Consider the following 26,303-nt stretch of genomic DNA (forward strand, 5'->3'; position numbering starts at 1 on the left):
ACCTGTGACATGACATAGTGTTTTTTATCTGTCTAAAATTCTTTTGTCTCTGGCTTTGGCCCATTGATCTTGAAATAGAGTCATTTTACACAGTCCTGGATTTAGGGCCTATAAAAATCAACATCGCTCAGTAACACTTGATACTCCAAAGCTATTGTTACAGTGCAGTGTAATAGTTACAAATATCGTTCTCCCTTATTATATATATGCTACCTAGTTATTTAGTGACAGCCACACAATAAACCACTTGTTCCATGTTAGAAGAAGATAGCACTATGATCTCAACCTTAAGACTCCAAGGAAAATAAATTATGTGGTCCTGTTTTAGTGTTTGTTATAATAATTCTCAGAAGAATGAGGTGTAATTTTAATGTCATTCTGGTTTATGAAAGGCTATAAACTTAAAAAATTTATAACTTTGAACTTCAACCTTTTCAGTATTCTGTGGTTTGATTGGCTACAGCAGTTGGCAACAGTGGAAAGTAGAAATGACTAATGAATCATACATTGGGACATGGAAAAGGTCAAAGTTGTACAGTTTATTATTATCTTCTAGAGAATATATAGGACATTAAAATTCCCATGCTACAGTCTTGTGACAAAGAATATAATGAGAACTATAAATAATAAACAGTGCAACATGAATCTTCTTGTGACGATGATTATGACTTAGAATAGGAAATACTTAACCCATTCCCATTACTATCAGAAGAAAGGGCTAGTCTGTTGATGTTTACTTTTCCCTGTTACCATTAGGAGCTATTTAAGCCACAGGAAAGACAGGGAACACATACATATTCAAGAGTGTTGAATATATTGCATTATGAGCACTTTACAAAATGAATAAGATGTGTGGTAAAGGATTCATATTGGCTCATAATGTACCAGGCTAATTTAAAAATAGCAATATTAAGGCAAATTATGTGTTTAAAAATGAATGTTTTGCTGTCATTGGGGATTTGGGCACTTACAATAACAAAGTAATAAGAGAATTTCCATACAGAAACTATGGACCAACAAAAATATTTGCATTTCACTGGCACTTAACAACAGGATCCCAGGTGTATTCCACACTTGTGTTCACCGAACCCTGTGATACAGGCACAGAGCTTTGTAACTAAAGACAATATATTTATACTGCACCACAGAGGTGTGAATGAAACTTCAGTGCCTTAATTTGCTAATAGTTATTTTTTGTTGCTTACTATAGACATTCAGTGTTTAGAAATGACATAGAAAATTATGAACATACACAGAGTGTTAGAAAGGAGAACAGAGGGTTGAAAAAAGCAGATTGTGTTGGCGGTGCTTTATTGTTACAGTGAATTTGTCATGGATTGCTGTCATAGTGAGTAAAGTCTTCCTGAGCATTCACTGTAGCTACTTCCTTTGAAAAGGAAAACTTCTCCTGTCCTGTTGTCACTTACCACACCTTTTGGCATCCCTCCAGAGATGCAGCACTGCTGTTGACACAACAACTTGATTTCTTGTCAAAATGTCTTTTAACATCTGGCTCAGAAGATATTTTTGATGACTGTAAGCATGCCCAACTCCTCTGTTCATTAAGGCTGAAAATTCAATAAGTGTTTGGTACACTGGGACTAAGCTACCTCATAGTGAGCAGCTGTCAAATGATTTGCTGAATACTTCTGCTCAACCCACGACAGTGAACTGATGGAATTTTGCCAGCTTCAGGACACACAGTGAGGGAAATTTTAGCGATCGCTATCCAGATGCTTCTAAGCCTTGCACTGCCACCTGTAAATTTAGAACACTCTATAATGAACCAAATGGAGAAGAGAAACTTTATGGATCTATGTGTCTTTTTTGCCAGAGTAGCAAAAGACCTGTTATGGGTGCTAAAAACACATGAATGGTTTTGCTTATCTGTGAGGTGCCTTTTGAATTTGTGGGTTTTGTGAGCCTTTATCTGACTGCTTACATCACCTCTGCTATCAACTCTTGAGATGGAAAAAAAAAAACTGATTTGAAGAATCGTTCATTAAAGACATTTCTAATTTAGTGGTTGTTCATATATAGTGGCCCTGTGCTTTAGGGCACTTTATTATATAGTGAATTAAGTTGTACAGTGGTCAGAATGGCCATCCTTGCACCTGCATGCTGTGCACTTATCTTTGTCACTTGAATTTGAAAAGGCTCCCGTCTGGGCATTCTGATCATCTCTCAGAAGCATTATTGTAATGGTGCTGCAGCACATTATCAAGAGTACAAACAGCGGTACTGGAGAAGATTTCACCTGAGTGAAATATTCTCATGATGTTTAAAAGTTCTGAGGTTACAGTAGCCTTTGCTCAGAGAATGGTTGAAGGGTTAGGCCCTGTCACACCTTGACCCTGGACTTTTATTAAGCCAGCCTTATATATACCAAGTACTCAGCAGCAGTAAAGCATTGTTAAGGGGCAAATACTAGCTCATGTTTGAAACAATGGTCTAGAACTCTTCCATCTCCCCAGCCCCCTTTTCTTTCCTGACCTTTTGGCCTTGTTCAGCCTGTAACTGACTGAAATATTGGTTCTGTTACTCTTACTATCTGATCTAGCTACCTTTATTGTTTGTGCATTTTTCTCGATTATCTAGAGTGTGGTCTACCTTTATGGACCTTACCTTAATCCCCCTGTCCTGCTCTCAACAATCCCCATCACCCTAAGGTAGATAGAAATTCCATGCCCCACACTTGGTCTAGCAAGAAGCCAGAGGCCCCTCACCATACCCACACAGCTGCAAGCCAGTGGTAGGATTCAACTTAACTACTTAGACAACACTGGCACATTATTGCTTTAATTTCCATAAACATAGAAAACAAAACCCAAGGTTTAGGCTCCCAGAGGCATTTCAAAAAACAATTCACAATATAACAAACTTTACGATCTTTATTGGATCTCCAAGTATGTATGTAAGGCATGTTAAGTGGTAAACAGAATGTAAGAGAGTAAGGGGTTTCAAATATATAAACATAAAGGAACAGCTTTCACCTCTTACCCCAACCCTTCCTTCCTTGTTTGCTATCAGTTGTGTTTCCTGCTTGAGGATGCAGGAGGTGGCATGCCCCAGGAAGGGAAACTGGCAAAATAAGAAGGCAGTAGAGGACCAAATTTTGGGGCGGGAGCAAAAGATACAGGCATAACAAGAAATGGATTGAAACTGGGAGGTCGAGGACAAATGAAGCAATGAGCAGCAACGCCAGCAGGTACACCTGGGGTACTAGAAGACAAGGGGATAGGCCATGGCCAATATTCCACAGGGTGCTGAGGGTCCCCCAAGGGGAAAGAAACGTGAGCCAGCCTTCCCTTGCCAGCCGTTCTCCTATTTCCTGGAGGCAGCTCCATCATTATCCCCAATCTAACAGTGCGCATGCATGGACGGCCTCTTACTTGTGGGCTCCTGGGTGGAAAGAACCCCTGACTTTGTGGCAAAGCCACATATAACCTTGCATTATTGCCTTCTCTCTCATTGCTGACCCTTGTGCCCCCGATCATCCGTGCAGGAGAGTTGCCAGAGAATTCCTGGGACAGATGAAAAGAATCCTGGCCCCTCTGCCTCCCGCCTGCCAGACCATAAGAGCTATTTAGTTCTGCTGTTACTAGGGACTCCTCCGCAACAGCAGGTGGTGGCCCATACGGGTGTTTGAGAGGTCTCAAACTGTCTATAGGCAGGCCAGATCCAGCTCCCTCAGAGGGGCGCTCCAGTTGCTCTCTTGACAGATTGGTCAGCACAATTATGGGAGGTCTCAGCGGGACGTGAGGGTGGCCCCAGGTCTCGGCATCATCCTTCGGAGGACACTGGAGGGGCAAGTCCTGGCCCAGTACCTGGATCCAGAGTTCATCTGCAGCTACTGCTATGGATGAAGGGGCGTGCCCTCCAAGGCTTGCAACAATAGAAATAAGTAAATAAAAATGGAAATGCAGTGACCAGAAAATATCTTAAGTATGTAACTGATTGAACTTGATGGAAAACACCAATGGAGCCCTACCTCCTCCCACATGTACTTAACGAGCACTTCTTCGGCCCAGCTGCTCCTCATCTGGCAGCCTCTTTAGAACCAGCTACCGATTTCCCTCCCTGGCTGACCTGTGACTCCACCCTAATCCCTATTTCCCCACCTTCTCAAGGTGGCCAGGAAGCCTAGAAGCCCTGGAGAGCTTCCTGAGAGGCTGTAATGCAAAAGCCCGCCAGAGAAAGCATCAGCTCTTTCAGTCCTGGGAGGATCTGTGCGCCACTGAGCCCCGCATTCAGATTCTGGAGGGAGTGTTCTGGAAAGTCTTGCGAGGGAAAAACTCTTCTTTCCACAGAGTCGAAGAAAGGTTAGTGTTAACAAACACTCCAGTTTGTTCCTCTTTATGAAGCATCATTCACATTTGCACTGAATTGTGTTAAAACTTTCTTTCATTCAACCCATTCCACACCCTAGAGTACGATTTTCCTCATTTTCAACCCCACTATTTAGACTAAGGATTTACAACTTTGGTTTCAAAATTACATTGAAAAATCGCCACACTTAAATCCAGCATTCTTAGTATCTGGGTTTATAGCCTTCAAGTTTGCGTCTGTGATCCCTTCCCACATCCCCTCCAACCCACTTGTCCCTGTCCTGGTTACGCAGGAAAGCAATTCAAAGTACCTGTTGTCTTTAAAACTAAACAGTTGTATTCTGTTTTGTACTTACACATTTTCAATACAAGCCATGGAGAAATTTGATCTGGAAAGTCTTAGGTGATGGAGAAATCCCACTGAGCACCCACACAGGCCAAGTCGGTCTGGAGAAATGACTGGTGCTTCTGCCTTTGAGCAGCTTGGCAGCTCGAATGAAGCTGGGGACCAACTGCTTCTTTCTAGATTTGGAGTTCTGTTTCTGAGGTTATCAGTTGCTAGGGAAGGGAGGGAGAGAAGGAGCGGAGAGGAGGAGTGGGAGGGGATACATCCCTCACACTGCTTTGAAGTTAGGACTCCTTTTTGCACAGTAATGATAGATGATAAAGGCATTCGTGACAATAACCCTGTTGAAGGCCAGTTGGAAAAAATTAGAAGACTCGTGGAGGCACGGTCCTTTGTTAAGAATTATTTCTGAAGTTTTAGTTAGGGAAGACAGTTAAACATTTTCCTGCCGTTTGGGAATACAAACCTTGAGCAGAGTACCGTGTCTAACCTTCTCATTTAAACTTATAGTTTGGAGAATGCATACTATTAACTTGGTGGGAAACAGAAGTTTAGGGAGTAAAAATGAAAAATCCTTCTAAGAATCATACTGGCTTTTATTTCTCAGCTTCTCAATTTGCAGTAATTTCCTTCATTGTAACTTCTATTTCATTGGCTCTGTATGTTTGTGTTTGTGTGTGTGTATTATATACATATTTCCTGTAATAGAGCTCTGGAAACTTCTGTACAGGTGGGAGGGGGGATGAAAGGCATAACAGATGATATATAAGTTTACGAATATTAGCTCAGGTTTTGCCTTGTAACTTTTTTGCGTAAGTTGCTTTCTGTTCTTCCAGCCTAAATTTAATTCCCCTCCCCCGACTTTAACCCAGCATACTTCCCTAGCTTTTTTTCTGCCATGGATTTACAGATTCATTGCTCTGAAATTACAATTGCCATCCCCTCATTTAAAATTACTAATCCTGCTCTAGCATAAAGCCATGAACTTGGCCCTCTTCCTTAAATCTACTTAAGATTTGTGTTATTCAGACTTTAAGACCTTAAAATCTTTCTTTATTCCAGGTATCAGAATATGCCATTACATTTCAACAGTAATACATATATTTATTTTTCCTTAAGAAAAAAAGCAGATTCAAACTCTGTGTATTTCATTTTATATGTGGAGTGTGTGTGTGTGTGTGTGTGTGTGTGTGTGTGTGTGTGTGCCTGAGCACACACATGTGTATGTGTGCCGTTGATAAGCACAAGATACTAATGCAAAGGAATGGGCACTGCTGTGAAGCAATGCAATTCATGATAGCAATGACTGTTTGGGTCTCTAAATCCACATCTTCCTGCCAGGGTGCCTTGTCCTGTCTATACACTACTGGTTTTTTTTTTCTTTTTATCTCATTGAAAGATGAAAGTGCTGCGTTACCAACAATTCTTCCAGAGGAATCTGTTCACTTGCCTAGCATGGTTCTCTATTAAGAAATCTCTTGATTCCTCAGCTTCCATTTCCATTTTTCTTCACTTTATTGTTTCCTGTCATTATGTAAAAGAAAACTTGTTCTTAGCACTATAATTGTGGTGGAGCATTAAAACTCTTTAAACACTTGCCATATTCGAGATAAAAATACAACTGGATTAGTACCTTCAAATAGGTGGTAAGTCATATTTATGTGGTTTATGTTTGAGAGCTTGCCTTTTTTTTTTTCCTGAATAATGGCTGGGAAGCCCCAGGAAACCCTTTCATGCCTATCAAACTGTTGCAATCATTGGCTCTTTTTACCCAGAAATGCCTGTTTAATAAAATATCATTGTATTTGGATTACATGAGAGTAAAGTTTAATATAGGCCCCAAAGAGCTGGTCACACTGAACAAAGCCAGTGGCACTGAGAATTTTCCAAATCATAATCGATATTATAAATTAATGGATACTAGTTTAGATTTTGCCTCATAACTTGTTTGCTTTTGTGGAGACAATGAATGTTTTTAATGCCTACTACATGCATTTATTTGGTTTAGCTTGGATTATGCCAAAAAAGGTAAATATGCCATCGGTAGTGACTTCAAGGAATAGTCAGATTTTCTGGGGAGACAAAATAACATCTATAAAAGAATCAAATAATGGCATAAAAAAGGACAGACAGGGACTATTAGCTGCAAGGTGTAAACTAAGGCCACACTGGAAATTCAGAAGAAAACTATAATTTTAGCTTAAAATAGTTGTGCAATATTTCAAGTGGGGTTGGGGTTTGGGTTGTGTTTTAAAGATGGATATTATATACCTGGGCAGGGAAAGAGATGGCATTCTATGCCAAGAGGCGGTATGGATGTAGGAATGAAGGCAAAATTTTGGAATTTTGTAGTTCAGGTTTTTAATCCAGACTAGGGCTCATATGTGGCAGAAATAGAAATATAAAGAGCCAAGTGGACCCTCTAGAGATAGCAAGGTTAGCCAGATAATTAGTAAAGCTGTACCCATCAGGAAATATTTAAGTCACTAAGATTTCACAGTTAAAGACAAAACTAGAATGACCTCAAAACCTACCTTTTGACAAAAAGCTGTTAGACTATCTCAAGTATCCATTGAGCTCTGAAAATGATGTAATACACTGTATAACTTTTTTGTTTATTTGAGTGACTGTTTTTCAGGAAGAAAAATGGGTAATGGAAGTTGAGGATCTGCCAAAAAAGTAACTTAGTTGTGAAAGAGCTAAGCTATAAATGCCTTTCATTACCCATGGCCTCTTATATTACCCACATATCTCTTGAAAGGTTTTGAGGAATTTTTTGCAATACTAAGTGAGGACCACACAATGCTATATTAACTTTTGCACAGCAACTATGAGGTCTTTATAAATGTGGTTGTACTGCCAAAATCATATTGTTGGTTGGTTTTTTTCAAAGAAATTTTGCAGATGTGTAAGTGCAAGCAAAGTACCATTCAAAACACATCCTTTCTCTTCTGCTTACAAAGAGAATACAAGATATAGAGACATAAGGATGAGTTTCTCTGTTTCCATCAGGGTAATAGGAGTGTGATGAGGAGGTTGTCATACTGATCTCTGGGGAGATGGTTGTCAAAAGATCCCATCCATTAACTCACTTTCCAAATGTAATGTGGCTATACTTGTAGAAAGCTCTGCAAGTTTAGGATGTCTGAAAATAGTTTTAGAAGATAGAGCAGATATATTCAGGGGTCTGTTGCTATTCAACTTAGTATATTTAAAAAGCATGAAATTAATGAAAGCATGCTATTATCCCAGATGAGCCAGACAGCATTATTCAGTTGCACAACTATAGGCAGTCAGTACCCCAGTCCTTTCTGTCACCAGCTGTCCTACAAACAAAGTGTGGCAAGTGATGAGGGTAGACAGGTGAGTGTGTGGTTACTTCAAACCCTAGTACTGGCAAAAGCAACTACCAACATATGCCTCACTGTTGGACTGATTCATATGAAGTTCAGAGACTATCATTATTTTTCTCTCATTCTGTGCTCCAAATTTTAAAAAAATGTGTATTAAATCAGGTAATGTATGGCAGTTACTCCAAAACAAGTTATTTCCTTGCATAAATCAGAATCTATCAGAAGTTCCTCAGCATGTATCACTCTAATTTTTCTTGATATCCTCAGAGAACTGGAAATTAAGTGGAAGTGAGGCAAGCCAGATAAGAAAAAAGGAAAAAAGAAAAGGAGACTTAGAATTTCCTTTTACCACTTACTCTGTACCAGTCACTTAATATATTTTGTCTCATTTAATATTCACAGCAAACTTCTAAGGCAGTTAGTATTATTATACCTATTTTATAGATGAGGATCAAGAGAGTTGGAGAAGTAGTTTTTTCCAAGGTCTCACAGCTAGTAAATAGCAGACAATATTCAGGCACAGCTAGTCTGATACCGAAGCTCATATTTCTTCCATTTAACCACATGGCTTCCTGACTGTACTTCAAGGTGAATCACATAGGTGACCCAGATCAAAATATGCATACCAGATCCAAATGTAGTTTATTTATGGTGTGTCTTCACTGATACTCACCCTAAGGTAGTTGGGCAATGAAGAAATCATGCAAGCTGCAGTGCATCCCAGAAAGCTCACCCATGCAGGGCTGCAGCAAGTGAAGATTAGCCATTTGGTGGTAGTACAGCAGATAGTGAAGCCTGAAAATCCTGTCATAGAGCGAAAGGTTGGTGACAGAAAAGAACTTAGCCATAGAATAACCCTGAGTGACCATTATTAATAAACTAATTTTAATATGTACACAGTATTACCAATATTAAGATTAAATTGATGTTGAACTCTTGAACTGCATATTTAGGGTTCCTCATACTATTTCCATGGCACTAAGATGGTACTTAGCCTATAATCATGGTTAGGTCATCCACTTTCCAGTATTGGAGCAACTGGGAGAACAAAGAGTTAAGTGTGTGTTTGGGTGAGGGCAGTAGGCAGGGAAATGAGGGGGAGGGTTTCATTGTCCAAGTGAGCTATTAATAATAACTCTAGAGAATACCTTTCTGAATTAGGGAAATGAATCAATTAAAAATAAAAGTAATGTATTTTATGTTCATATTGGAATATATTATAAATCAAGATATAAGCATGGACTAATAAGTAAAATGAAACAAAGTTAATGAAAAAGTTCGTTTACAGTGGCTCATTAGACCATAAATTTATAATGATGTTTTATATATACAGACACACACACACACACACACACACACACACGTATGTATACTTGCCATGTCAGAATTAATTGCTGGGCAAAGGAGTTGAAGGCATACTTAATTTTCTGAGCACTTGGTTTGAAAAATAACACTATTTTAGATTAGTTTCTTCTTGCTCATAATTAAAACACTGCAAATTCATGTTGAAAACATTTGATCATACCTTATTAAAAATTAATCGTATGTGCCAAGCTTTGGTTCTGGAATCAGAGGAACACAGACCTGGTTTCAAATATCAACTTTACTACTTACCAGCTTTGTCACCTCGGGCAGGTTTCTTAATTTTTCTGAATCTCATTCTCTTCATTTGTAAAGTGGCATTATAGAGAGAATGATATTACATCATGTGTGAATTGACTGTTACATACTAGGTGATTAAAATATCCTTGTCCTTGTACATATTAGACTCAGTTTTCTTATATGTAAAATGGGGATGATGACAGCTTTCTTACCTATTTCATGGTCATTGAGAAAACTAAATATGATAATTATGTGAAATTGCTTTGCAATCTGTAAATCACTTTACATATATTAGACTAATATACCTATGAGTCATATTCCTGGAGCAAGAAAACTTTTGGGCACATTTCAAATAGCACTGTGTGGGTGGTCACCTCTCTCACGTACACCTAAGGCCATTGTTTCTCATTCAGTGCATCACTAAGGTGGGGAGGATTAACCACTCCATTTAAAAAGCCCCATGGTGTAAAATACTTTAAACTTTTCAGATGGTGTACATAAATCTCACCCATTGTTGTATTTAATGCAGTAGCTGTGTTAGAATATAAAGAGTCTGCACTTTTGTATTTGACTGGATACTTAATTGGGCTTCAGAATCTTGTTTCACAGCAGGAATCACTGACAGCCTTTGTAATGATTAGAATGTAAAGGCTGAAAAAAGAAAGGTTTCTTGGTTTTTTGATAGTGAAGATTTGACCGATTGATTCTCTGAACAATTTGTTACTTTACAGAAAAAAAAAGTTTTTCCCACTCTAGTTGCACCCTCTCAAGTAGTCAAATGAATAGTTTGCTGGAGAAAATGTAACACCTTTATAGACTGACTATAATTCAGTGTGCAGGAAAATTTGCTGATGAAACTCAAAATTAAAATGATAATAAAGCCCATCCAGAGAGACCATTCTTAATTCTTGTCTGAATTACGCTGTATGCCTATGCTGCTGACCTAAGTGTTTGTTCAAAGGTCCTGGATAATCACAAGTGCTGTGGAGTCATCTATTTCTGAAGTAGTTCAGATCTTCCACTTCTAATTTTTAGAGTAGTGAATTGATATCTGTATTTATTTAGGGGAAAAGTTCATCAGAAGAAAATATCATTTAGTGGAGGGCCAGGCAATGGGATACTGCTTCTTGCAAGATAACTAGAAGATAAAGGAGGAATCTCATTCAGGTATCAGTCTCAATGGCTCTATAGTAATGATATCTGAACCAAAGTGATGAATCCTTCCAGAGGCACTAGTGTTACCAAAAACTGGTACTTGTCACCAAAGTCAAATCACAAAACACAATGACAAGGTTTTGAAGGAAAGAAATTAATAATTTATTAATTTGCCAGTGAATGAGGGACTGGCAGGCACATGTCTTAAAGAACTACTGTTCCATAAAAAGCAAAGAAATTCTGGATCAAAGACATGAATATAAGTCAAAAAACCATAAAACTCTTAGAATTAAACATAGGCAAAACTGTCTTGAATATAAACATGAGCAACTTCTTCATGAACATACCTGCATAGGCAAGGGAAACAAAAGCAAAAATGAACAACTGTGACTATATCAAACTAAAAAGCTTCTGGACAGCAAAGAACACCATCAGTAGAACAAAAAGGTATCCTACATTATGGGAGAATATATTCATAAATGACACATCCAATAAAGGGTTAACATACTAAATATATAAAGAGCTCACGCACCTCAACACCCAAAAAGCAAATAACCCAATTAAAAAATGGGTGGAGGATCTGAACAGACACAGCTCCAAAGAAGAAATTCAGATGGCCAACAGGCACATGAAAAGATGCTCCACATCACTAATTATCAGGGAAATGCAAATTAAAATCACAATGAGATATCACCTCACACCAGTAAGAATGGCCACCATCCAAAAGACAAACAAGAACAAATGTAGGCGAGGTTGTGGAGAAAGGGGAACCGTCCTACACTGCTGGTGGGAATGTAAATTAATTCAACCATTGTGGGAAGCAGTATGGAGGTTCCTCACAAAACTCAAAATAGAAATACCATTTGACCCAGGAATTCCTCTCCTAGGAATTTACCCTAAGAATGCAGCAGCCCAGTTTGAAAAAAGACATATGCACCCCTATGTTTATCGCAGCACTGTTTACAATAGCCAAGATATGGAAGCAACCTAAGTGTCCATCAGTAGATGAATGGATAAAGAAGAGGTGGTACATATGCACAATGGCATATTATTTAGCCATAAGAAAGAAACAAATCCTACCATTTGCAAAAACATGGATGGAGCTAGAGGGTATTATCCTCAGTGAAGTAAGTCAGGCGGAGAAAGACAAGTATCCAATTATTTCACTCATCTGTGGAGTACAAGAACAAAGAAAAACTGAAAGAACAAAACAGCAGCAGACTTACAGACTCCAAGAAGGGACTAGCAGTTACCAAAGGGAAGGGGTTGGGGAGAATGTGTGGGGAGGGTGGGAGAAGGGGACTAAGGGACATTATGATTAGTGCATATAATGTAGGTGGGTCACAGGGAAGGCAGTGTAGCACAGAGAAGATAAGTAGTGACTCTATAGCATCTTTTTACACTGATGGACAGTCACTGAAGTGTCGGGGGGACTTGATAATATGGGTGAATGTTGTAACCACAATGTTGCTCATTTGAAACCTTCATAAGATTGTGTGTCAATACTTCAATTTAAAAAAGCAAAAACATTCTGTCATTTGCAACAACATGAATGGACCTAGAGGGTATTATGCTCAGTGAAATAAGCTGGGTGCAGAAACACAAATACCATATGATTTCAGTTATTTGTGGAATATAAAAACATAGCAAACAGAATGAACAAAACATCACTAGACTCATAGACACTGAGAAATGACTAGTGGTTGCCAAGGGGGAACGGTTGGGGTGAGTGGGTGGAGAGGGTGAGCAGGGTAAAATGGCACAAAAATTCACAAGTATAATATAAGCTGGTCATGGGGATAGCAGTACAGCATGGAGAATATAGTCAATAATTCTGTAACATCTTTCTATGTTAACAGATAGTAACTGCACTAGAGGGGGTGAGGATTTAATAATATGGGTAATTGTTGAACCATTGTGTTGTACATTTGAAACCAATATAAGATTGTATATTGATACTTCAATTAAAAAACAAACAAACCATTGTTCCCCCGAAAGACAAGCAGTTAGGACTTTTGAAGGGGAAATTATGGGAGAGGCTGTGGTGTTGACATACACATAAAGTAGCAACTGCAAGGATCTAAGCAGACATTCTTGCACTGATTTAACTGACTTTTATTTTTCTTATCGGTTCCCCCTCAGTACTGTGGAACAGGATGGCTTGGGTTCTGCAAAATTGGCATTGTGCATTAAATCTGACCCTGGGATTCAGAAAATAGGGAGAACAAAGAGAAACTGCCAACTGCTAGTAGTTACAAAGTTTTTGGTGCTACTTGAGTTCATTTTCAAGTTAATGTTAGTTTTAAATTTTAAGCCCAGAAATTAAACTCAGTTTTCCTCTGTTACACTGGGTCATATCTGCATGTGGCCAAACCAGAGCAAGTGATGGTATGAGCTATTGTATTATGTCAGGTGACATATACACTTACTTATGTCTGTGGGTCCAAATTTTATTAGTAACAGATTTACGTGGGGATCTTATTAAAATTGTAGATTCCTGGGCTCTACCTCCAAGATTCTGATTTTCTTGATCTATAGTGAGGCCCACTTATGTGCAGTTTAAATATTTATTGATTCTGATGGGGTGGTCTTGGGATCACAATAGAAAAATATGGAGTAGATGGTCTTATATTCTTGAAGCCTACCAATCTGGGTATGAACCCAGCCTTCTAGTGGGCACTCTTTTTCTCTAGGTCTAACCCATTGACTAGATACAGGAACACTAGAACATAAAACCTTTTGACCATACTGCATGCTTCCAGTTCCCATTTGTTCTATTAACTTCCAAATAGAATGATTACGTTTGAGCAGATGCGTTGAGTTTCATTCATCTAGAGCAGCAATTCTGAAAGTGTGGTTTAGGGAAACCCTGGGCCCCCAACATCCTTTTGGGGAGTCCACGCAGTCAAAATATTTTCATTATCATATGAACACATTATTTATTTTCTCTCTCTCATTCTCTTATAAGTATACAGTGGAGTTTTCCAGAGGCTACATGAGATGTGATTTCATTGCTTTGAACATTAATGGAATATGTGCTTATATATACCTGTGTTTTAATATTTCCTGTTTTAATTTCTAATACGGTAAATATCAATAGATATAATCCACCCAAATAAAAACTCTTTGAAGTCCTCAATAAGTTAAGAGTGTAAAGTGGTCCTAGACGAAAAAGTTTTAGAACTTATGTCCTATTGAATCAAAGATTTTTAAATGTCCATCAGTTAATGTAAACAGAGAAATTGCTCCGAAGTCATAAGGAAATTCCAAACCTAGTTAAAGTATTCAGATTCCTATTTTTTGCCTCCTCTTATCAATCCTTAAGATGGAAATGAGTAGTACAAATCAACAATGTTAATGTATTGATTATCTCCTGTATTATCAATACTACACAAGCTACTATAAATGAGGTAAAAATACTTTCTGGCTTGAGGAGCTTACTCATTGATTTGGAGGAAATAAAAATAAATCATATCAAATAAATACCTAATTATGGAATGTTTACAGTATTTTCCTTAGAATTTAATCAAAAGCAAAGATGGGTGAGAGGTAAGCAATCTAAACATAGAAGAGGTAGAACTGAAGTTCTGCTTTGAAAGATGAATAAGCTGTGAATAGAAAAAAAATACTCTCAAATCTATTCCTAACAGAATTTCAGGGAATTTTAATTTTCATCCGTGTGTCTGTCTGTCTATCTATCTACACACACACATAAATGTCATCATTTTACTAAACAATAACATTATTTTTAAACAATAAAATATTCTTTCAGAGATCTAAAGTAATACCCAGACTATTCAGGCCTAAAACAAACTTTCACACTTGCCTCAGGGGCCTAGAAATTAAGAAGGAATTATTTTTACAGTGGAGTTAACTCAGATCATTGTCACAGACCCTTTTTTCACCTTTGGCCTTTAGCTAGAGCCACCTAGAAAAGTGTTACCAAAGCCTGGTTTCAAAATCAAATTTTTCCCTTTGTTTTTTACTTTGTGTAGCTACCTCATTTTCATACACTTCTGGGTAGTGTTTGTTTGTTTGTTTGTTTGTTTGTTTTGATTTGTTTGTTTATTCCTTTGGCTGTGTTTTATGTATTTTTAACTGGTCAGATTATTTTGGACTGAAGGCCGTGTGCTGAGATTCAAGCGCTATCTAGGAGCTTCAGCTAACATTACATACGGAATGTTCAGTTGCTGGATTACTTGAGCCCGGAGTCTCTACTACTGTCGGGAGCTTTTCCAACTGCTCCAGAAAAGGAACTGGTATCTTTTCTCTATTAAGTGCTGACAGTGACTTGCAATTTGCTTTAAATTCTCCTCATGGTGACCCTTTGTATTATATCAGCAGTAAATGAAAGTAGTACTGCCTGTTTTTACAAAATTCATCAAACTTTATTTTTATACTGGAGAATAAAAAATCACCTCCATTACCATGTTTGGGTCCTTTCAGCTCTGGTGTGAAGGCCCCTAAAAGGCTTTCCCAAGGGTCTCTGGCAGATACCCAGTTGAAAGAATACCTTTTTATGTGTTCTGTGTATCATATTGTGCAATTGCTTGATTTTCATAAGATTAAAATAACAACAATGATTTTTATTTTCTGCCTTCTCCACCCTGTATTTCCAAGAGTTTTTCACCGTGATTTCTGGACTTGAGGAAACATCAGGGGAAAGAAATTTTAATAATGCAAATATAAAAATCATCAAAAGGGGTTGCATACCAGATAGATCTGATGAAAGCTCAGACTGCTTTTCAATATTTACTGCTTGTCACCAAATTAAATTTCAGATTATATTTAGTAAGAGGATTACAACATTTAAACAAATAATAACTTTACACAGCAAAACCTAATTATATTTGTTTAGTCTTGTACTTTGGATCACTCAGAAGAAAGAGATTTGGAAAGGCCAACATCAAGTTCTCAGTATTCATTATATCACACACCCTATTATTTGCTAACAGAAGCTACATTTTAGATTCTACTACCTTTTAAATCCAGACTCAGATGTGATACATCCACAAAGTCATTTCTCCCTCTGGCTAACATGTATTCACAGTTGATGCTACTCAACTTTCTATTATAAAAAAAGTATAATACAATATTAGTGTAAAGATTTTGGAGAATGTAATGCGGCTTAAATATAAATTCATTCCATGGCAATTACCTGACAACACACTGGAATAGTCTACCATAATAGTAAAATAATTGTAATAAAAGGAAAATTGATGCTGTAGAGTCTTTAAAAGTTAAAGGTGCAAGGAGAACTTATTAAGCAAATGTGTTTGTATCCCTGTGAGCTTAATATGTGCATTAATATAAGCATAAACATAAACATATTGTATATAGCTATCAACTATTTAAAGGACACAAATCTTAGGTTAAGTATATTACCCTTTATTGGTTCATTGGTAGGTGTACAAAAACCTTCTATATGTATGTTTTATCTATATTTTAACACCCAGAAGCAGTGGTGTGAAACAAAAGCTTTTAAACATCTAGTGTGAGAAAGTTAAGCATACTAAAAGAGGTCATGCCAAGATTATTATTGAACTAAACAATAGCATCCTAAGAATTATTTTTTGGGGAGTGCAAAATAATGTAACATACATCATTGCTATTATAACTGAATTCTTGAGAGTCACAACGTGTGCTGATAAAGACCTTCCATATTTGCAAGTCAGGGAACAACAGTGTTGGCATTTTTGCTGCAAACTTACTTTTTACCTAAGTCTCTGAAATTTCCCATGCTTTCCCCACATCTATTGAAAATTCTTTTGAAAATTGTGTCACTGACTTCTTACATATCTCATACCACATTAAGTACAAGTGCAGAAGGAAATAAACTACTGAGATGAAGGTGATATTCAGTGTAAAGCTTATGCCTTGTTCCAGCGCTTCTATTCTAAATACACACCCATCCTTTGCTATTTGGTATGTGTAAGATCAGGTAGGACCTAGAGGATAGAGATAAGATGGTAAGCAGCAGCACAGAGAAAAGCAGGTCCTACTCAAAGAGAAAATGTCAAATGCCTAATTCTTCTGAAAATTTTGGAGGAGAGAAAAAATAAATGTCTGGTCAGAAGTTACAGACCAAGCTCCACAAATGTTTATTGTTGTTTATCTGTCTTGTTTTACTCTCGAAGTTAAAACAACTCTGAAAAAGCCACTGAATCAAAAAGGAAGAACTGACAACTGCTATGAGGTCAAAACTGATGACAAATACAATGAAGAAATTAATTTACAACCCCCTAGTTTTTTCCAATTTCTGACCTATTGACATTTTGATTATAATAGAACTCCACCTTAAACTATGGAGTTCACTTACTAATTGTGAATTCTAGATGTGACTTTTGATAAGATTTAGTGTTTGCAAAGCCATTTTTAATGCTACTTATCAATTCTGCCCCCTTTTAAAAAAGCAAATAGAAAACAAGAACACGTATAACTAAATAACTGGAATCATGGGAAATGGCAGTGGTAATATTCTAGTGAGGTAAGAATAAAAGTAGAAATATTTTGATTTATCTAGGTGGGAAGGTACTGAAATTTTCACTTAGCATGTCTTTGAGCACAGTCATTAAGAGTAATGGCTTAGGAATTGCCTGTATGACCTTGAATAGGTTATTTACTTTCCCTGACCTTCAGTTTCTTCATCTGTAAAATAAGGATAATAATATTGCTGAACTTACAGGGTTATTGTAAGAAATAAATGAAATAATACATGTAAAATACTTAGCACTGTGGCTGGTAATCATTCTGTATACACTCACTAATGCCTAAGTTCTTCTTTGTTTTTGAGACTTTTCCAAGCTAGTGCTTATTTCGGTGTTTCATTTCTTTTTATTGCTGAATAGTATTTCATTGCAGGACAGTAGCTCTGTTTGTTTCTCCTATTAATGTGCATTGGAGTTGCTTCCAGTTTGGGCTGTTATGAGGACTGTTGTGCAAGGTTTGTATATGCACATATGTGTATGTATTTGTTTAATATAGACTTTAAACTGCTGCTTGATGAGAAGGAAATATGTCTCATATGATGCATAATGCTAATAATTAAAAGGAAGTAGGACTCCCTATATTAATTTCAGACAAAGTAAAATTCAGAAAAAGAAAAATTATTAGGAATTAAGGTGGAATTACATAATAAAGTGTCACTTTATCAAAAGCATAACTTAAATCCTTAATGTGTACACATCTAGCAACATCAAAATATGTGAAGTAAATACTCATAGAACTGTAAGATAAAATAGATGAATCCATTATTATAGCTGGAGACTTCAACAATACTCTTTCAATAATTGATAAATCAAGCAAACAGAATATCAGTAAGCATATAGTTGACCTGAACATCACTATCAATCAACTTGATCTTATTGGTCATTGTAGAATACTCCATGTAACAACAGCAACATAAACATTGTTTTTAAGTTTACAGGGAACACTCATCAAAATAGATCACATTCTTGGCCATAATACCTACCTTAGCAAGTTTAAGAAACTATAAGTCATACAAAGTTCTCAGAGTACAACAGAATTAAATTAAATAAAACATTAAGTATTTCAGTTAAATTAATTAGTTAAATGATGCATGGGTCAAAAAATAAGTCTCAAAAGAAATTAAAAATAATTTGTATTAATGAAAACACAGCTTCCCAAAATTATGGGATTCAACAAAAGCCATACTTGGAGATAAATTTGTAGCATTAAGTACGTATATTAGAGATAAAGAAAGATCTAAGATCAATAATCTCAGCTTTTACCTGAGGAGGCAAGAGAAATTAAAACAATCTAAGGTTAAAGCAATTGGAAAGAAAGAAATAATAGAAATTAGAGCAGAAATCAATTACATTGAAAGCAGGAAGACAATAGAAGAAACCCATGAAACCAAATGCTGGTTCTTTGAAAAGATTAATATGATAATATGATTGATAAACCTCTAGTTTGGCTAACCAAGGAAAAAAAGTCACAAAATAACAATATTGGAAAATAGGCCCATCACTACTACTTTAAAATGATAATAAAAAGTACTGAGAACAACCCTATGCCCTTAAGTTTTATAATTGATTAAATTAACCTGTTTCTTGAAATATACCAACTACCAATACTCATGAAAAGAAATATATAATCTAAACAAGCATATGTTGGCAAAAAAATTGAGTCAATAATTAATAAATTACCAAAAAGGAAAATCCCAGTTTCAAATGGTTTCACTGAGAAATTCTACCAAATATTACGGAAGAAATAATACCAATTTTCCACAATCTCTTGTAGAAGATAGAAAGAGAAAGAACATTTCCTAACTTACTTGATGAGGTTAGTGTTACCTTATACTAAATCCAGATAAAGACTTTGTGTAAAGAAAATGTGTAGACCACTGTCTATCATGAATATAGATGGAAAAATCTTCAACAAACTATTTGGAAATCAAATCCAACAATGTATACAAGTAATCTTATAATATGTCTAAGTGGGATTTATTCAAGATTTTTTATTCTATTTCAACACTTGAATGTCAATGTAATTCAATGTTTCAACACACTTAAAAAGCAGAATCATGCAATCATATAGTTGATACACAAAAGGCATTTGACAAAAGCTGGCATCCATTCTTGGTAAAAAGCCTCAACATACTAAGACTAGAGAGGAACTTCCTTAATTTGATTTTTTTAAATTTAAAAATCCTACATCTATCATCATACTTAATGGTGAGAAACTGGTCTCTTCACCCTAAAATTGGAAAAGTATCAAGTATGCCCTGTCTTACCACTTGTATTCAACATCATAGTGGAACCCTTAGCTAGTGCAGTAAGGCATGAAAAGCAAATAAAAGGAATATATATTGGGAAGGAAGAAATGAATCACCTTTTTTCACAGATGACATGAGTTCATATATAGAAAAACCTAAAGAATTAACGAAAAATTCCTGGAATCATATGCAGATATAGGAAGGTCACAGCATACAAGGTTAAGAAGTCAATTGTTTTTAAGTTATTTTGGCAAAAATAATATGCCATTAATTAATTGCAATATGAAATCTTAAAAATTTATCATTTATAATGGCACCACAAAAAATGAAATGCTTAGGTATAAATCTAACATATATATATGCAGCAATTATAGAACTCTTATAAAAGAAATGAAAGATCTAAATAAATGGAAAGATATTCTGGCTTATGGATTGGAAAACTCAAAACCATTAAGATATCTGTTCTTCCCAACTTGATCTATAGATTCAAAGTAATCTAAGTCAACATCTCAGCAAGTTAATTTTATATAACAACAATCTGATTCTAAAATTTATATGAAAAGGCAAAAGATTTAGAATAGTGAACACAATACTGAAGAACAAACCGATTGCAAGACTTCCTATAGAGTGATGGGGGTCAGTCAATACCAAGACAGTGATCAAGAAAGCAATTCAGTGGAGAAAGGTTAGGCTTTTGGCTTCATATTCTTTTATGAGATGGTCAGTCAGGTGTGGCCACAGAGGAGACAGGAAAGGCTGAGGAAGAAAATGTTGATTATACTCACAGGTGCTAGAGACAGGAAGCATAGCACAGCATACAGGGACATATAGGAAAGACACCAAGCAAGGGAAACAGTTCAGAATTGGCTAGTTTTAATTATTTTGGCAGACTTTTGGCTAGAGGTTTGGTCTCTATTGCTTGGTTCCTAGACCTAGGATGACTAAGGCAGAGAAATATTGTTTCCTGGGGCGTACAAACCAAATAGAGGAGATAGGGCACGCCACTATCTGTAAGAATTGGATGATGCAGAGAGGGGGTTCTTTCTGCTATATGAAATGTTTTTTAAGAGGTCAAAACATCATAGTATACAGAAAATATAAAATACACTTTTAAACAAATAGTGAAAAAAATTGGATATCCATAAAAATCTAGAAACAGACTTTATACTCTTCATAAATTTAAATCAAAATGTAGCATAGACTTAGGTATAAAAATGGAAAACTATAAATTCTTGAGAAGAGAACAGAGGAAAAAAATGTGGACAAAACTGTGTTTGGTGATATCCAACACTAAAAGCATGATCAAGAAAAAGTTGATAAATTCGACTTTATTAAAATTAAACTTCAGTTTTGCTAAAGGCACTATAAGAGAATGAAAAGACAAGCCAAAGTCTGGGAGAAAATATTTGTAATACATGTCTGAGGAAGAAATTGTACAAAAATATGTAAAGAACCCTTAAAACTCAAAAATAAAAGAAAACAAACCACCCAATTAAAAAAATGGACAAAAGATCTGGACACCTCACCAAAGAAGATAACAGATGAAAAACAAACATAGGAAACAATGCTCAATCTAATTTATCATTAGGTAATTTCAAATTATAACAACAATGCGATATTACTACATACCTGTTAAAATGGATTAAAAAAATCTGACAGTACCAAATGACAGCAAGGGTATAAAACAACACAAACTCTCATTCATTAGTAGATAGGAATACAAAAAGTATAGTCACTTTGGAGACAGTTTATAACTTCTTACAAAACTGAAGATAGTCTCAGCATATGATCCAGTAATCATATTCTTAGTTGTTTATCCAGCTGACTTGAAAATTTACATCCACCTAAAGGCCTGCAAGTGAATGTTTATAGAGTTATATTCGTGATCACCCAAACTGGAAGTAACCAAGATGTCCTTCAATAGGTGAATGGATAAATAAACTGTGGTACATACAGACATTGCAGTATTATTCAGCAGTAAGAAGAAATGAGCTATTAAGTCATAAAAAGACATGTGTGAACTCTAAATGCACATTTTTAAGTTAAAGAAACCAGTCTGAGAAGGCTATATACTATATGAGTCTCAGCACATGACATACTGGAAAAGAGTAAAAATCAGTGGTTAACAGAGAATTGCAGGGAGGTGGGGAGGGTTGAATAGGTGAAGCGCAGGGAATTTTGAGAACAGAACTATTAGATATGGTACTCTCAGTGTGGATACAGGACACTGTTCTTTTGTCAAAACTTATTGAACTTCAAAGCACAAGGAGTTGATCTTAATGTATACAAACTAAAAACATCCTTTATGAGGTCAGGGAAATCCCAGGATGGAATACAGAAAGTGACAAGACTAGCTAACTCTATTACAAATACATAAACAAACCTCTCTGAAGAAAGTGGAGGAATATGTTGCAGACCTAAGCAACTTTGGGAATGAGTAGAATCTGTAAGACTAAAGGCAGGAGTTGCTGTACAGGAAACACTAAGCTCTAGTTGATAAAGTTTTTTCCCCATGATTGTATGGGTTAACAATTCTGATATTTTTATGCATGTACATGATAACTGAATAATTAAGGAAAGAAATGGTCTGGTAGGAACCAGTCTTACCACTATTTTGGAGTGAGAGTTTACAGTTTAGCAGGGGAAGGAGACCAGAATGATGCATTTGGTAATGGATTAGAGTAGGAGCATCAATATGAACTCAACTTTAGTTTAATATAGTTACAGATGAGTGCATGTAGAAATTTTTTAGCTATTTTTATACACATTGTTTATTACATATACATATATCATCCCTTGCTTTGTCAGCTGAGAGGGCCAAAAAAGTAACAACACCCCAGTAGCAATGAGCATACCCAACACCCAGATCTTGGTTTCTAATACCATTCTCCAGTAAGGGAACCAGGGCTCCTTGGAGATATAGCTGAGTCGAGACCAAGACAGGAAATGTACAAGTACAAGATGAGACTGGAGCATCTTTTATTTTTGAGAGGGCATCTCTCACATTTATTGATCAAATGGTTGTTAACAACAATAAAATTCTGTATAGGGGAGTCAATGCTCAATGCACAATCATTAATCCACCCCAAGCCTAATTCTCGTCACTCTCCAATCTTCTGAAGCAAAACAAACAAGTTCATACATGGTGAACGAATTCTTACATAGTGAATAAGTTCTTACATGGTGAACAGTACAAGGGCAGTCATCACAGAAACTTTCGGTTTTGATCACGCATTATGAACTATAAACAATCAGGTCAAATATGAATATTTGTTTGATTTTTATACTTGATTTATATGTGGATCCCACATTTCTACCTTTATTATTAATATTATTATTATTTTTTTTAATAAAATGCTGAAGTGGTAGGTAGATGCAAGATTAAGGTAGAAAACATAGTTTAGTGTTGTAAGAGAGCAAATGTTGATGATCAGGTATGTGCCAGTAGACTATGTGTTAATCCAAGCTAGACAAGGGCAATAAAACATCCACGGATGCAGAAGATTTCTCTCAAAACAAGGGGGGTGAGGTTCTAAGCTTCACCTCTGTTGATCCCCAATTTCTCACCTGATGGCCCCCCTGCGACTGTGCCTGTCTTAGGTTGTTCCTCCCTTGAGGAATCTTACCCGTCCCTGGCTAACCAGTCATCTTCCGGGGCCATACAGGGAGATGTAAAGTTGGTAAGTGAGAGAGAAGCCATAATGTTTGTAAAGGTTAGCTTTTTACTTCTTTGCAGATTAATGCTCTGTGGCTTCTATGCCCAGTATTTGTCTTGAGGTATCTTTACCACTTGGAGGAATTATTATACTCGGTAAATTCGATATGAGGCACGAATTCTATTTAAGGGTTGTAATTAGGAAGGAAGAAGAAAAGCTACAGAGGTAGCAGGCGGAAGAAATCCTGGGAAGATTGATTATTTCTTTGACATATCTTCTTGTAGAGTAACTTCAGCATGTATAGGTTTTAAACTACTAATTAAATTGCATACACACATTAACATAATAGGAATACAGTTACATAACCAAAGCATATCTATAATTACCAGCCATCTCCAGTGAAACCAAGAAAACCAGTTAGTCATCCTAGGCATTTGTGAAAATTTATCTATGATATGATGGATATTGTCCAACTGTACTTGAACAGTCTGAGAGAAATCAGACAAATTAAAACAACCCATTTCTGGGAACTGTTCACATTCCATTTGTTCTTTTAACAGTAGATAGTCTGTAGTTGTAAGATTTTGGAGCGCTAGAACTTGCACTTCTCCTAATTCTTGGTTGAGTTCCAACAGTGTAGATCCAGTCAAATTTGTTGTTTTACTTTATGCACAGGCCAGCTTAGATATCTCCTTCTTCATTCCAATGGCAAGTCCAGGAACCAGTGGGATGAATGCAGCTACAACTGCAGCATCGCCTGGATCTTTGTTGAGGTTTTTTGATGATCATCTTCTGGTATGACTCTTCCAGAGAGTGCTGTGTTGGAAGTTCTTCTTCATATCGCATCTTAGTTCATTTTCTGGGTAGCCAAATTAGGCTTTGATTCTCTGTATAAACACAAACAGACCCTTTGCCCACACTTTGATCTGCCCTTTATACCACTGTGTAGAACCCATTGGAGGTCACCACACAGGAACTGCTTTTTTTTTTTAAGAGAAAGTAATATTGTCAGAAAAGTGTACCTCCATAGCCAATCATCTGACACCCTTTAAGTGATCAAAGTTAAAGATATTTAAAGCATGCATTAATCGTTGATTTACAGTTAGTTTTATCCTATCATGGAGTAATCCCCCTTTTCTTTCTTTCTTTGTTTTTTTGGTTTTTTTTTTCTTAACTTTAATCTACACTTACATGAAGAATATTATATTTACTAGGCTCCCCCTATACCAGGTCCCCGCTATAAACCCCTTTAGAGGCACTGTCCATCAGCAAAGCCAAATGCTGTAGAATCACTACTTGTCTTCTCTGTGTTGTACAGCCCTCCCCTTTCTCCCATCCCCCCTATGCATGCTGATCTTAATAACCCTCTTATTCCTCCACCCCCTTATCCCTCCCTACCCATCCATCATCCCCAGTCCCTTTCCCTTTGGTACCTGTTAGTCCATTCTTGGGTTCTGTGATTCTGCTGCTGTTTTGTTCCTTCAGTTTTTCCTTTGTTCTTATACTCCACAGATAAGTGAAATCATTTGGTATTTCTCTTTCTCCGTGTGGCTTATTTCACTAAGCATAATACCCTCCAGCTCCATCCATGTTGCTGCAAATGGTAGGATTTGCCCTCTTCTTATGGCTGAGTAGTATTCCATTGTTTATATGTACCACATCTTCTTAATCCATTCATCTACCGATGGACATTTAGGTTGTTTCCAATTCTTAGCTATTGTAAATAGTGCTGCGATAAACATAGGGGTGCATTGGTCTTTCCCAAACTTGATTACTGCGTTCTTAGGGTAAATTCCTAGGAGTGCAATTCCTGGGTCAAATGGTAAGTCTGTTTTGAGCATTTTGATGAACCTCCATACTGCTTTCCACAATGGTTGAACTAGTTTACATTCCCACCAGCAGTGTAGGAGGGTTCCCCTTTCTCCACAGCCTCGCCAACATTTGTTGTTGTTTGTCTTTTCGATGGCAGCCATCCTTACTGGTGTGAGGTGATACCTCATTGTACTTTTAATTTGCATTTCTCTGATAATTAGTGATGTGGAGTATCTTTTCATGTGTCTGTTGGACATCTGTATTTCTTTTTTGGAGAACCGCCTGTTCAGTTCCTCTGACCATTTTTTAATTGGATTATTTGACTTTTGTTTGTTGAGGCGTGTGAGCTCTTTATATATTTTGGACATCAAGCCTTTATCGGATCTGTCATTTACAAATATATTCTCCCATACTGTAGGGTTCCTTTTTGTTCTATTGATGGTGTCTTTTGCTGTACAGAAGCTTTTCAGCTTAATATAGTCCCACTTGTTCATTTTTGCTGTTGTTTTCCTTGCCCGGGGAGATATGTTCAAAAAGAGGTCACTCATGTTTATGTCTAGGAGGTTTTTGCCTAAGTTATTTCCATGAGTTTAATGGTTTCTTGGACTACATTCAGGTCTTTGATCCATTTTGAATTTACTTTTGTATATGGGGTTAGACAATGGTCCAGTTTCATTCTCCTACATGTAGCTGTCCAGTTTTGCCAGCACCATCTGTTGAAGAGACTGTCATTTCGCCATTGTATGTCCATGACTCCTTTATCAAATATTAATAGGCCATATATGTTTGGGTTAATGTCTGGAGTCTCTAGTCTGTTCCACTGGTCTGTGGCTCTGTTCTTGTGCCAGTATCAAACTGTCTTGATTACTATGGCTTTATAGTAGAGCTTGAAATTGGGGAGTGAGATCCCCCCTACTTTATTCTTCTTTCTCAGGATTGCTTTGGCTATTCGGGGTCTTTGGTGTTTCCATATGAATTTTTGAATTATTCGTTCCAGTTCATTGAAGAATGTTGCTGGTAATTTGATGGGGATTGCACCAAATCTGTATATTGCTTTGGGCAGGATGGCCATTTTGACGTTATTAATTCTTCCTAGCCACGAGCATGGGATGAGTTTCCATTTGTTAGTGTCCCCTTTAATTTCTCTTAAGAGTGACTTGTAGTTTTCAGAGTATAGGTCATTCACTTCTTTGGTTAGGTTTATTCCTAGGTATTTTATTCTTTTTGATCCAATAGTGAATGGAATTGTTTTCCTGATTTCTCTTTCTATTGTTTCATTGTTAGTGTATAGGAAAGCTACAGATTTCTGTGTGT

General features: G+C 36.7%; 1 protein-coding gene across 1 annotated transcript; it reads right to left on the bottom strand.

Moving 5' to 3' along the window:
- Positions 1–2,876: 2,876 nt before the first annotated feature.
- On the bottom strand, positions 2,877–4,801 carry PRR32 (proline rich 32). Its single transcript, XM_036880871.2, has 2 exons — positions 4,685–4,801; positions 2,877–3,885 (listed from the first exon to the last, which is right to left on the bottom strand). The coding sequence occupies exons 1-2, from the start codon at positions 4,702–4,704 to the stop codon at positions 3,027–3,029; spliced, it is 879 nt and encodes a 292-aa protein (XP_036736766.2). The 5' UTR covers positions 4,705–4,801; the 3' UTR covers positions 2,877–3,026.
- Between the last annotated feature and the right edge of the window lie 21,502 nt (positions 4,802–26,303).

The sequence above is a fragment of the Manis pentadactyla genome, chromosome X, assembly GCF_030020395.1.
Source record: "Manis pentadactyla isolate mManPen7 chromosome X, mManPen7.hap1, whole genome shotgun sequence".
NCBI lineage: Eukaryota > Metazoa > Chordata > Mammalia > Pholidota > Manidae > Manis > Manis pentadactyla.